General features: G+C 64.7%; 1 protein-coding gene across 17 annotated transcripts in view; it reads right to left on the minus strand.

The window, feature by feature from the left end:
- MCF2L (MCF.2 cell line derived transforming sequence like) overlaps window positions 1-12566 on the minus strand; it is an 89260-nt gene that overhangs the window by 2253 nt on the left and 74441 nt on the right. For 10 of the 17 annotated variants that reach the window (XM_045162495.1, XM_045162496.1, XM_045162494.1 and 7 more), the window contains 14 exons: window positions 12097-12163; window positions 11483-11598; window positions 10328-10397; window positions 9217-9309; window positions 8975-9067; window positions 8414-8539; window positions 7426-7647; window positions 7254-7346; window positions 6005-6083; window positions 5801-5867; window positions 4900-5018; window positions 4491-4583; window positions 3400-3474; window positions 1039-1160 (listed from right to left, as the gene is read on the minus strand). In XM_045162495.1, the coding sequence (XP_045018430.1) occupies window positions 1039-1160; window positions 3400-3474; window positions 4491-4583; window positions 4900-5018; window positions 5801-5867; window positions 6005-6083; window positions 7254-7346; window positions 7426-7647; window positions 8414-8539; window positions 8975-9067; window positions 9217-9309; window positions 10328-10397; window positions 11483-11598; window positions 12097-12163 (1435 nt within the window). Of the gene's footprint in view, window positions 1-5; window positions 375-1038; window positions 1161-3399; window positions 3475-4490; window positions 4584-4899; window positions 5019-5800; window positions 5868-6004; window positions 6084-7253; window positions 7347-7425; window positions 7648-8413; window positions 8540-8974; window positions 9068-9216; window positions 9310-10327; window positions 10398-11482; window positions 11599-12096; window positions 12164-12566 lie in introns of those variants that run through there. The other 7 variants (XM_045162508.1, XM_045162506.1, XM_045162498.1 and 4 more) reach the window with 4 other exon arrangements.

Raw genomic sequence — 12566 nt, forward strand, 5'->3', positions numbered from 1 at the left:
GGGGGAGGCATGGCAGGGCACCCCCATGCACCGCAGCCCTCAGCTGGGGGAGCCTCGTGCAGACCCCTGAGGGCCCCCCGGCCCGCCCTGCCCCTCTGGGCCCGCACGCCTGCTACCGTGGCCCTGCTGCCCCCTGCCTGGGCCACACCTGCGGGCACGGAACGAGCTCGGCTGGGGGCTCGTCTTTCACCCGTGAGAGGGGGCTCCTGTCCCCCGTCTGCGTTCAGAGCCCGGCGGCCAGCGCCTCACACACCAGATGCTCAGCACCTCTGTGGATGGAGTTGCCGAGCAGCGCGGACTCAAGGGGGAGGCTGTGCTGCGGGAGCGCGGGGGCTCCAGCCTCGTGTGACCGAGCTGCGCAGGTGTCGCACCGCCTGGCGTGGGAGCAGGCAGAGCTGGGCCGGGGCCCGCGTCCTCACGGGGGGCCAACATCGTCCTCCCTGGACACCCTGCCCAGCCCCGCCCTGGCCTGGGGCAGCACCTCCCACCCTCTGGCCACCCCGAGAGCAGGAGGCACCCCCCAAGGCTTGCCTGCCCACTGAGGTTCCCCCGCTGACCCCCGGGGTCCTGGCCGGCTCCGCTCACTCTTAGGCCTCCTCGGGAAGGGCTGCCGGGCCCCCTGAGACGTGCCTGCTTTCCCCCACCTACGCGTGTCTGCCCCCTCCTTCTCTGGGGTGCTCTGTGTGCTGCAAACAGCTGGTATGAACCAGGGCAGCAGCCAGCGGCAGCGAATAACTGCTGTGCGTCCTGATGCTGAGGGCTTATGCTTCCCTCGGGGCTCATGCTAAAGCAGAACTTTGTCTTGAAGGCAAGTTCGCACCTCAAACAGCGCGCAATTCGATTCTCTTAAACGCTGGGGTGGAGATGCGCAGCGTTAGCAAAGCTCCCCTACTGGGCAGAGCGGGCAGGTGTGCGCTGTGGGCCAGGCTGATGTGAACTAACAAAGGGCAGGCACAGGAAGACCCTCCCGTGGCCCCGGGGCCCCGGCCCCCTGAGGGTGCAGCAGGGAGCAGCCGGCCAGGTGAGAGCCCAAGTTACCAGCTTCCCGGGGCCCACTCTGCCCTCCTCCTCTGCATCCGAGGAGTTGACGGGCTCCTCAGTGCTGGACCAGCCATCGTTGTCCTCAGGCGTCTCTGATGGGTGGGATGTTTTGCTCCAGCCTAGAGAGAAACAGGCTCCGGTGAGGATCCCCTCATGATCTGCTGCCAAGGGAAGGCCCTTTCTGTGACCACCGGCAAGCACAGCACCCCTCACCGCACGGCGGGCAGCGGCCAGGAGGAGGGCTCCTTGCCGGGGCTAGGCGGAGAGCACCACGGCTAGGGAGGGCGAGGGGAGTGGCTGGGAGGTCACCGGATGATGCTTCTTCGGGGCTTTATAAACCACGCGAACGCTCCTCGGCAAGTATTTCCACTGCCCTGTGTCCCCAAGGGCAGCCACCGCGAGCACGACCCATGGCCCCACAGGGGCCGTGTGAGGAGCAGGACCTGCGAGTTTACAGCCACAGACGCCCCCTCCCTGCCCGCTGGGGCACGTCCGCAGTCGCCCAGCGCAGGAAGTGCAGAGGGGCTCTGGGCTCGGTCACCAGGGGCCCTGGCGCCAGGCAGCTGGCCACAAATGTCTGCTCGCCCCGCCCAGCATCGACAGGGGCTCCTGGCCAAACGGAAGCAGGAGTGTGACGGGGGACAGTGCGGGCAGACGACGCTGCTGCTGCGCAGAGCACTGGCCCTGGGACGCGGGCGCCCGTAAACCCGGCTGGGGCCACAGGGGTGGGCACTGCCCTTCGGCCATGCCCGGCTGCCCGAGGCCTCTGAGGGACCCTCTGTGCCAGGCGAGGTGGTCCCTGTGTCCACACTGGCGGGAATAGGGGGAAATGCTGGGCCCACAGCCGTGTAGGAGCTGGGGGCTTGGAGGAGGACATCGGACCAAGGTGACCGTGAGTCTGGTCACCTGTCGTCCCTGTAAAACAGCCACTGGTATTGACACTGGAGAAAGAGGGGCTGATGGAGCTCCAGGAAGCAGACACTTGGTGTTGGCAAGGGTGGAAGCCAAGAAAACCTCACTGCGCCCTGATGTGGACTGAAGTGACTCACCACAGGGGAGGAGGGGGAGCAGAGGGGAGGTGAAGGAGAGAGGGGGAGGGGAGGAGGGGGAGCAGGGGGAGGGGAAGAAGAGAGGGGGAGGGGAGGAGGGGGATGGGGAAGGGGAGGAGGAGAGGGGAGGAGGGGGAGCAGGGGGGAGGCAAAGGAGAGAGGGTGAGGGGGGAGGAAGAGAGAGGAGGGGGAGAGGAAGGGGAGGGGAGGGGGAGGGAAGGAGGGGTGGAGGGGAAGAAGGGGGAGGAGACGGAGGGAGGGGGAGAGGGAGAGGGCAGGAGGGGAGGGGCCTGGCCGAGCTGGGCTTGCTCCAGGCTCTAACACCCCGCTGTGGATGCGAGGTCACCTCATTGTCTCATAGGTAAGCGGGGAAGCTCAGAGATGACGCTGCTGGGCTCAGAGGCCGTGCACAGCGTCTGAGCTGCATGGGGCAGGGGCCCCGGACCAGGAGAGTTGGCAGAGCAGGGAGGTGCCTCGGATGCCCCTGGCCTTAAGCGGGAACCCAAAGGGCCCTCAGCGGCCTCTCCCAGGAGCCCTGCGGGAGGTGGCTCCTTTCCCCAGCCTGGGGCTCCGCAGGGCTGAGTGTGCAGGGCTGGCCTCAGGCTGGCCTGCCTGGGTCGTTCGAGGGTGTGGCCCGGGTCCCTGGGGCACAGACTGTCCTTGGAGGCTGGGGAGGGCCCGGTGACCCTGAGTGGTCTGAGCACGGGGTAGGGTTCAGCCACACCCCTGAGGGACCATCACGCTGTCTGGGAAACGCAGGATGAATCACACAGTGGAATCCTCTCTGGGAACCTCAGACTCTCAACCTGGGCCAGGGGTCTTGGGGTCTCCTGGGCCGCGAGGGCGACGGAGGCCAAGATCTGAGCTTCAGTGCGGAGCCAACCCTGTGCGTCTGCACAGCGGGAGCCCCCAGGAGACTCGCAGTGGGAGGGCTCCGCTGGCTGCTGTCCCCAGAAGTGTGGGGACCAACAGCAAGGCAAATCGGGCCTGGGGCGCGGAGCCCCGCAGCCCCACAGCCTCTGCGGAAACAGCCCTGCCCATCCCAGATGCCGGCCAGTGTCCCCAGCCGCTGCCTGGCGCTCGGCGGTCAGCTCTGCGGCGCTGGGCACGCCCAGCCTGAGGCCCAGAAGCCAGATGTCACCAGGGCTGTCGTGGGGGCGTCAGGTTTTGAACAAAACACCTACTCTGCCCCTGGATGGGAGGGACCTACTTGGCCGGGCAGCTCAGATGACAGGTGAGGGTGAGACAGGGTCCCTAATCGGATGGGGAGGCAGGCGTCAGGCCTCGTCCAGAAGGTGAGCCACTCTACCTCGTAACCCAAAAGGCGTGGGGTCGCTCTTTACTTGGTGTCGCTTAGCTTTTTTGTCAGGACTGGTGGGAGAAGCTGCAGAGAGGCGAGAGGCAGAGAGAACAGGAGAGCGTGAGGTGCGGCGGCTGAGCGCATGGGCGGTGACGTGGATTGCGAGCTGCAATGAGACCCGCGGCCAGAGCTGCCTTCCGGGGACTCCGAGCCGAGCGCGGGCGGAGGGACCCAGGGGTGCACCTTCCGGGGACTCCGAGCCGAGCGCGCGGGCGGAGGGACCCAGGGGTGCACCTTCCGGGGACTCCGAGCCGAGCGCACAGGCGGAGGGACCCAGGGGTGCAAGGGGAGCCCCGCGGGAGGGCGGGAAGGGCTGCAGATGCCGCGGCGTGGGCGTCGTGGGTCTGTGTCCTGGGCCCCGCGTGCAGCATGCACCGAGCACGTGCTCTGCAAACCCGGCGAACGTGAGGACCAGGATGTGTCCACCTTTTCGTTTGTTTGTTTGAAGCCAATTTAAAATGATTTTGTAAATTGGAAAAAAAAAAAAAAGCTCCAATTTTCGGGACCCATAAAAAGAGCTCCAGTCTTTTAGGGTCTGGCGGGGAGCCCTCTAACGACCCTCCTGCAGCTTCTGGGCATGTTTCTCGCGTATATCCGCTGCCCGGGCGCCCCAGTGGGCTTTGAGACCCACCTTGGGACACTCTGAACCTGCCTGTGTGTTCGAACAGCCCAGAGGGAAGTGAAAGCCTCGCTCTCTGGCAGGCGGGGGCCTGACAGGGAATGGTGGGAGAGGATGGGCTCGCGGGAGGAGCTGGGCCAGAAGGCAGGCAAAGGACACTTGGGCCTCCAAGACAGGCCTCCATCAGAAGCGCAGGCCTCCTCCTTCCCGAAGAAAAGGCCCCGAAAAGAGCTCTGGCCGCACGGATGACAGACACACCAGCGTTGGGGACAGAGAGCGACGGGGTGGAAGATGCTCCCCGGTGATGAAGGAGGCAGACGCCCTCCCGAGACGGTCCACACGGATGAACATGGCACCGCGGGTGATGACAGACAACCAGGGCGCGAGCCGCCCCGAGGCTGGGGGTGGCGAGCGCCTTTACCTTTCTGGGCTTTGAGGGCAGCAAAGCTCTGCAGGGTGAAGCGCTTTTTAGAAAGGGCAGAGCTTTCTGAGGTAGAGCTAGTGACCGCGTCATCTGCGGGGAGAGAGGGTGGTGCAGGGGGTGCTGGGCGGTCACACCCGGGTCCCCCCCAGGCCTCACGCTTGCCACGGACCTGCCCGGGGCCACGGGGTGTGCATACGACCCTCCTGCTGTGGGCACCCACAACTGTCCTGGCGCTGTGGGCTCAGCCCAGCACCCACCTTTGCCCTTCTCGGGGAACCCGGAACTCGGGGCTCAGCCCAGCACCCACCTTTGCCCTTCTTGGGGGGCCCGGCGCTCCGGGCTTAGCCCAGCACCCACCTCGCCCTTCTTGGGGGGCCCGGTGCTCCGGGCTCAGCCCAGCACCCACCTTTGCCCTTCTCGGGAGCCCTCTGCGGTGGTGTCGGCCCCCCATATCCCTCCAGGCTCAGCGGGTCCATTTTTCTTTCTTCTAACTTTTTGATGTTTCTTGTGCTCGCTTTCGAAGGACTAATGACGTCATACGCGTGGAAAAAGGAAGAGAACATTGCCGTTAGCATTCACAGGCCCCTGAGGGTGGGGAGGGGATGACCCTGAGCTCCTCCCCAGCACTCGGGCCACATGTCTCCCGCTGCGGGGCCGTGGCCACGGGCCTCCAGACTCTGGGTGTAGCCAGGGGGGACACCCACCTCCACAGCTGCTAAGTAAGAGGTGGTTTTGTTGTTTTTTTCTCCCACAGGGTCACCTTTCTCGTTTAAAGCTATTGTTCTGTGGTTTATTTATTTAGACTACATCCTACTCCAGAGACGATTATACTTGGCTTACATAAAAAACAGTAAACAAATAAATAGTGGATGGATAAAGCAACAGAGGAAAAAGGAGGGCAGAAGACACGTAATGAGGCCAGTGTGAAATGGGTCCCCTCGTCCCCATCTGCCCGTGAGCCGTGGGCCCCACGGCTCTGAGCCAGCGAGCTCCTAGGACCCGGCCACCCGGGCACTGCCAGCTCTGGCACGTGGGTGTGGGGCTGCTCTCGGGGTGCCACCCGCCGCGCGCTGATCGTGATGGGGTTTCTGCCCCCTCCCCAGGAGAAAACAGGGACAGAGGGACTGGCCTCTGCCTGAGGCTGGGGCAAGAGGCACAGGCCTTGATGCTGACCTGCTGGGACTGACCAGCAGCGTGTGAGCCCGGGACACATCCCCGGGCCCTGGGCAGTGGGCTTGGGGACCAGGAGACACGGTGGCGCGGGTTGGCTGGCTCCCACTTGGAACCCCGCATGCGGCGGGCCTCACCTGGTGCCAGCTGGTGTGGGCAGGGGCAGGCTCTGGGACTGCTCGAGGGCGCGGTGCTGGCTGGCCTCTGTGGGGAGAGGGGCCCGGTGCGGTCAGGATCTGGGGCTGTGTGCCCTCCCCTCCAGGAGCCTGGAGGGCCAAGGGTTGGGGCTGCTCCGAGGGACCAAACGCGCCCCGGGGGCAGCCCAGAGAACAGGCCCTCACCTCTGCACGCCTGCAGCTGGCTGGTCAGCACCTTCCGGATCTCGCTCACCCAGGCGGCCTTGATTTCAGGAGTGGGTGCCTGTGCCCCAGAGCAGACCAGGGGTGAGTGCGTGCCCACCGTGATGTGCGCAAGTGTATCCCTCTGCAGGTGCCCGGGACCCGTGGGAACCAGGGAACAGTGCTGCACTGGGGGTGCAGGAAGGAGCCCCTCGGGCGAGGGCGCGCTGGCTGCCGGGCCCGCACCCTGCGGCTCTGACTCAGCGGGAACCCTCAGGAGGGCGCGCTGGCTGCCGGGCCCGCACCCTGCGGCTCTGACTCAGCGGGAACCCTCAGGAGGGCGCGCTGGCTGCCGGGCCCGCACCCTGCGGCTCTGGCTCTGACTCAGCGGGAATCCTCAGCTCAGGAGGGCGCGCTGGCTGCCGGGCCCGCACCCTGCGGCTCTGGCTCTGACTCAGCGGGAATCCTCAGGAGGGCGCGCTGGCTGCCGGCCCGCACCCTTTGGCTCTGACTCAGCGGGAACCCTCAGGAGGGCGCGCTGGCTGCCGGGCCCGAGCCCTGCGGCTCTGCCTGACTCAGCGGGAACCCTCAGGAGAGGGTGCGCTGACCACTGGCTGTGCTGGTAAGCGCTGGACTCTGAGTACCCCAGGCTGGTGCAGAGCCGGGCGCTGGCTGAGGCCGCTCCCGCTGCAGCTCTGCGGGCCCTTGGCTGGCCGAGCCGGCTGGTGTGTTGTGAGCTGTGACCAGGTTGCCAGGGCCTCCTCGCTGCCCTGGGGCCATATCCCCCAGGGTCGCCAGGGCCCAGACCACCAAGGGTGTCAGAGCTGTGGCGGGCAACGTGGTGAGGAGCCTCCCGGGCTGAGCCGCTCTCTCGGGGTCTCTGTCAGACACGTGGACACCCCAACAGCTCCACCACCTCCCACCCCCTTGGTGACGTGAGGACACGCTTCTCGCACGAGAGCCGGGCACACGCGTGCCAGTGTGCACGTGTGACATGGGCCGCCCACGTTGCCCCGCCGTCCCAGCACTCAGGAACCTGCTGCCCTGCCTCCAGAGCCCCTCTGCCCTGCAGGGTCCCTGCTCCCCGTCAGGGCTCGGCTCCATCACCGACAGCCCAGGGCAGCCCCACACGAACGGGGCAGGAGTGTGGGCTGGCCTCTGGGAGACAAAACCTCAGAAAGTCCTAGACGGCGGCCCTCAGCCGAAACTGCTCACGGGCATCCGCACAGGCCAGGCAGATCCCGGGGCCCACCTGGATGATGTACACCTCCTCCCGCGCGTTGTACCAGATCTCGAACTTCTTGGCGTCTCCTTTCACATTCTCGGTAATGCCAACGGCTGTCATCTGTGAGGGCAGAGAAAGTGGGTGGGCCTCCGGCGGGGTGCCCTCCCCGGAAGGCAGGTGCCCAGCCTGGGGTGCTCACGTTCAGGGACTGCTTGTAGCTGTAGGAGGGCGCCTTCTCATAGCCTTCGCCGTTCTCCTCCCGCCGCTTACAGAAGAGCACGGCCTTCTCGTGCAGGAACAGGTGGCGCTGCATGGGCTTGAAGCGGGCCAGGTCCTTCACCTTGGCGTGGCCCCTCTTGTGGTCGGTCCACACGCTGAAGGAGCCCTGCATGAGCAGCCTCCCCAGGTCGCTCAGGTTCCCCTGAGGGGCGGAAGGAGGCCCGATGAACGCCAGCGTGGGCCTGAGGCCTCGGACGCGGCCAAGCAGAAGCCCCGTCTGGGAGCCGGGCTGCGGCCCGTGGGGCCCAACGGCCAACACTGGCGAAGAGTCAAGGGTACTGGGGAGAGTCGAGTAGTGGGAAGGTCAGGGGTCGCGGGGACGAACAGGGAATGTTTGGGGCAGGGAACTGCTCTGTGGGACGCTATCATGGTGGACGCTGGTCACCCACTTGTCCAAACCCAGAGCGTGACCCCGACGTGCGCTGTGGACCCTGGGTGAAGGGTCAGTGGGGACCCGTAGGCTGTGACGGGCGCTGACTGCGACGGGAGGGGGCGCTGTGGGGGCCGATGTGCACCCGGGGCGTGGGGAGGCCTGTGTGCTCCCTTACATTTCGCCATGAACCCAGAACTGCTCCAAAAAGAAAGTTGATTAAAGGGAAAAGCAAAGAGAGGGCGAGTGCTTAAGGGATTTACAAAGCGGAGAGGAACCAGGGAGCGGCCTGAGCGCGCAGCGGGTGGAGGGGCGGCATCCGGCTGTCAGACGCTGCCTGGGCGAGAAGGGGAGGGCCAGGAGGGGTGGTGCCCGAGCCCGGCCGCGCTGAGACGCGCCCTGGGGTGGGAACGTCCTGGGCTCCCGCCTGCACGGCGGCCGCGCACGGGATTCTGGGTGACGTGCGTGCAGGCCGCCCCCGGCCCGTGATGGGCCCCTCAGGCCCCGCCCCGGGCTGGCAGGGTGGGCGGAGCCTCACCTCGTAGCCGGTGATGGCGATCAGGTGCATGGAGTCGTTCACTGCCTTGAGGATGCCCAGGATGGAGCTCAGGGCCTCCTGCAGGTCCTCGGCCCCCTCGCAGGTCTTGCTGTATTTAAGCATCTCCTGGGGGGGCGCGGGGGGGGTCACTGCCCGTCTGGACTCTGAGCCCCACCCCTGGGGAGCGGCTGGGACGCCCTGGGACAAGAGTGTGGCTCCTGTGCGGTTGTCACTGGTGGGGGAAGACCAATGTGCCCTGGGGCACTCACCCCCCGCCTAGATGCAGGGTTGGGGGGATGGTCTTGCCTGCCTGTGTCCCCGACCCCGGCCCCTGATGATAGGCAGTGCACAGGAGGCTCTCACAAAGGCGTGTGGGGAGCCAGGGCCCCGCAGACATGGGAGGAAAGTGTCCAGAGACCACGGAGCTCAGGGATGGGCTGGGGCGACTGCCACTGTGTGGTATGCGGCTGGGAGGGTGGCCAGACCAGAGCCAGGCTCCGGGGAGGGGGCATCAGGCCAGGCAGGGGGCGGGGGGGCTCCAAGGGATGCCCGGCCTCTCACCTTGAGCAGTAGCTGGTACTTGGTGATCCTCTGGACTGGCTTCAGCAGATAGGAGTCCAGGCTCAGCTTGTGGTCCAGCTTCTTCTGGCACTCCTGCACCCACCACACCCCCTTAGACGGCTGTCACCCTCCCTTGGAGCGTCAGCCTGTGGAGGACCATCCCCACCACAACCTCCTTAAGACGGCTGCCGCCCTCCCCCAAAGCTCAGCGTTTGAGGACCGCCCACATGGCCGGGACACACCTGGAAGAAGGGGCAGTCGGAGCACTGTCTCCACAGGCTCTCGGAGCGCGGCTTGTTCTGACAGTACTTCTCGTAGATCTGGAACTCCTCCATCTGCCAGGGAGCGGGGCCGCGTCACGGGGGTCGCGGAGCCCACCTCCGAGTCACAGCCCTCCGGGTGGGGACGCCCGGTTCCCTGGGCCAGCCCAACTCCGGGCCCCCACTCTGTCTCAGATGCCACGGCTGTGGCCGGTCAGCCAGGTGACCGCAGCCCAGAAGCTCCATCTCAGGGCTGCCCTAGCCCTGGCACCTCTCTTAGAAACATTCGGTCCGTGTGGCCGTCTTTGGCCTTAGGGAACAGACAAATAGACACAGGACCGACAGACTTTGTGAAGGACTCAGCTGCACGTGCATGGGGGTCGGGACGGCCGGGGGGCCGATGAACGGTAACTGCTGCCCCCACTGAGGCCCACATTCCACAGGTGGGGGGTGCGGCCTGAGCACCTGCACTGCCCCTCGGTCCCCAGGAGGGGCCGATGCTGGCGACACTCCCCACCCCAGTTCTCAGCACCGGGAGGTGCGCCAGACTGAGTGCAGCACAAACAGGGCTCCTCTGCCTCTTCTGCCCGCTGGCGCCGGCTCCTGCCTGATGTCTGCGTGCTGCTGGGTCCGGGTCACCGGGGACGGCATCCTGCATCCCATCCTCCTGTTGCCAGAGCCTGTGCACGGCCCCCAGCCCACTGATGGTCCTGCGTCTGTGACTGATACCTCAGAGCACGCATGACCACCCAGGGTCAGCTGGTGCGCTAGGGACCAGCAGGGAACTAACGCCGGCAAGGACAGTCAGCACGCCACACTCGTGCTCAGAACTCAGATGCCCTGCGATTCTGCCGGCTCTCAAAGCTGAGGTCCTAGGTCTCTCTTTTTTGAGCTAGTTACTGGGCTTTAGGGAAACTGTGCTGTTCCGGCCCTAACGAAAAGCATCACAGCATCTCAGCCAAACTGGAAACATCTGTCCTTGTAATCTCGGTTGGCCAGATGGGGACCGTGACAGAACTTAAAGCCACTGTGGCTTTAAGGAGCAACTTCAAGGTGTCAGGCCTGCAGAAGGACACGTTTGAGAAGCACGCACCCGCTCCAGAAAGCACCTGCCAACCAGCTCCGGGCAGTCCGTGTAGTTCTCCAGCTCCCTCAGGAATATCCTAGACGAGGAAGTGTGTGCCAGGTCACGTGAACATAGCCAGAATACGATGGCAGCGTCACCAAGTATTAGATGTTCTTTTACAGACGCCTATCCCGACTCTGGACGGTGCCCGAGACCATAAGCAGGCATGCGCCGTCTGACTTAAGGGCCTGCAGCCCACGCCTGTCCCTCCCAGGGTCCTGACTGCACCGAACGCTCAGGGACACGCAGCCGTGGCCCCGTGGGGACGCCTTGTTTCTGGAGAACATGGACACAGAGCGAGGGGCTGCAGCAGCAGATGGGGCCTCTTGAGGCACAGCAGCCCAAGTGCTCAGTGGGTTTTCTGCAGATTCAAGGGTCCTGCCCTCAGGACCCTCCACTCTGTGGTGCTGACCCTGAGCCTGGGGCTGAGTTTTTGTCTGGGTTTCCAACTTCCATCTGTCTATCAGGTAAATCCTGGCACCGAGGGCAGCTGAGAGCCAGGGCCGAGGATGCGGAAGGATGGGACGGCCCAGGCCCCCTGCTTACCCTAACCTCTCAGGGAGGTGCACCTGAAACCTGCTGCTTCCTTTACAAGCTGCAGATGATGGAGGCTATGGACAGGGGCAAAAGCATGTGGTCAGACAGAAGTCCCAGTGCCCCTGGCATCCAGGGAGATGGGGCTGATCCCACGGCCACGGGCCTGTCCCCGGGCATGCTGGAGGGACCCGTGCACAGCGACCTTCCTCAGGACCACAGGCTTCTGCCCCCATCTGATTCCCTCTGCATCGCTATTCATCTTCCCACGAGCCCCTGAGACCGCTGAGGGTGAGCGGCCCCAGAAGGACTGCCCATGTCTCCCCAAAGCCACACAGAGGCCATTGGCCCTCCCACGAAGGGGGGATAGGCAGAAAGGAGAGTGCGCTGTGCCCATCCCTTACGGGAACGGGCTTCGCCCTGTGGGCGCGCGGCCCCTTTGTAGCTCCCTGCCGCTCGGGGTCTACCCTGGGCTCGTCCCGTCTGAGCCTGCTGCCCATCTGCTTATCCCCCTTGACAGGAGGAAAGGCTCTCCCCCAGCAAAGCTCCGGCAGGCAGGGCCTCCAGCCACCCAAGGGAAGGCCCAACCTGTTATGAAAGTGGTAAATTTCTTCCATGTTTCCAAACAGGATGTCCTTCTTGTTCTGAAGGCCAGTGGAGATGAGATGAGTCATTAATGGGTTGTCCATCTCCGAGGCGTAGCCCTGCGAAGGAGGGAGCGGTCAGCGCTGGAGGCGGGCTCCACAACGCCACCAAGTGGGGAAGTGATGCTGCTTGGATTTAGGAATCAAGTCTACTTGAATTCATTCTGGACGGACAAGCACAAACATGTGAGTTACAAGCACCATCAGTTACTTATTTTTGTGTGTGTGTGTGTGGGGCCTCCATCCATTTCTTCACCTTTCAACCTTTCTAAACGCAGGCACATCTCCTACGAAGGGGACAAAGCTTACACGTGCGTTCTGACGGATTATCTCTATGCCCGCACCCTCGTGACCACGGCCCAGACCCTGGGGCAGAGAGTCCCCGCACCCAGAAGCCCCTCCGCCATCCCTAGGCAATAGCCTCTCCCTCTTCCTGCAAACACATCCCAGCGCAGCTGTGCCTGCGTCCACATGCCCTGGTCCTGAGGATGGACAGCCGATGGGTTTCCAGCTCCTGGCCGGCTCAGCAGGGCTGTTGTAGGACGAGACCACCCTCACCTCCAGGACGCACAGCAGCTCCTCCACGTAGACCCGCTCTGTGTCCAGAAGCTCCTTCATCACGTGCCTGTGGGCAGGCGTGCTCTCATGCACGAGCTGCTTCCTACTGCCTCCCAGCTACCACGGGCCACCTCCAAAGGAGCCCCGACTCCCAGACCACGCACAGTTCCAAGTCCCCGACCCCCAGGCCTCCCCACACTCCCAGGCCACAGTTCCAAGTCCCCTGCCCAGACCCCTCCAGGAGAAGACCCTGCTCCACGGCCCCCCCCAGCCTCCCACAGGAAGTGGGCCTGTGTGACCTCTGGGGCCCTGCTATGTGCTGTCAGGTTAGGGACGCCCAGGAGGGCACAGGCTAACAAACGGGCAGGCCAGACCTCGCTTTGTAGACCAGGATCACCTTTTAACTGCCTATGACCAAGATTCCCATTTTTAAACAGAAAACAGAGCTTGGGTTGGGACCATGAGCAGAT

Source organism: Bubalus bubalis, chromosome 13, assembly GCF_019923935.1.
Source record: "Bubalus bubalis isolate 160015118507 breed Murrah chromosome 13, NDDB_SH_1, whole genome shotgun sequence".
Lineage (NCBI taxonomy): Eukaryota > Metazoa > Chordata > Mammalia > Artiodactyla > Bovidae > Bubalus > Bubalus bubalis.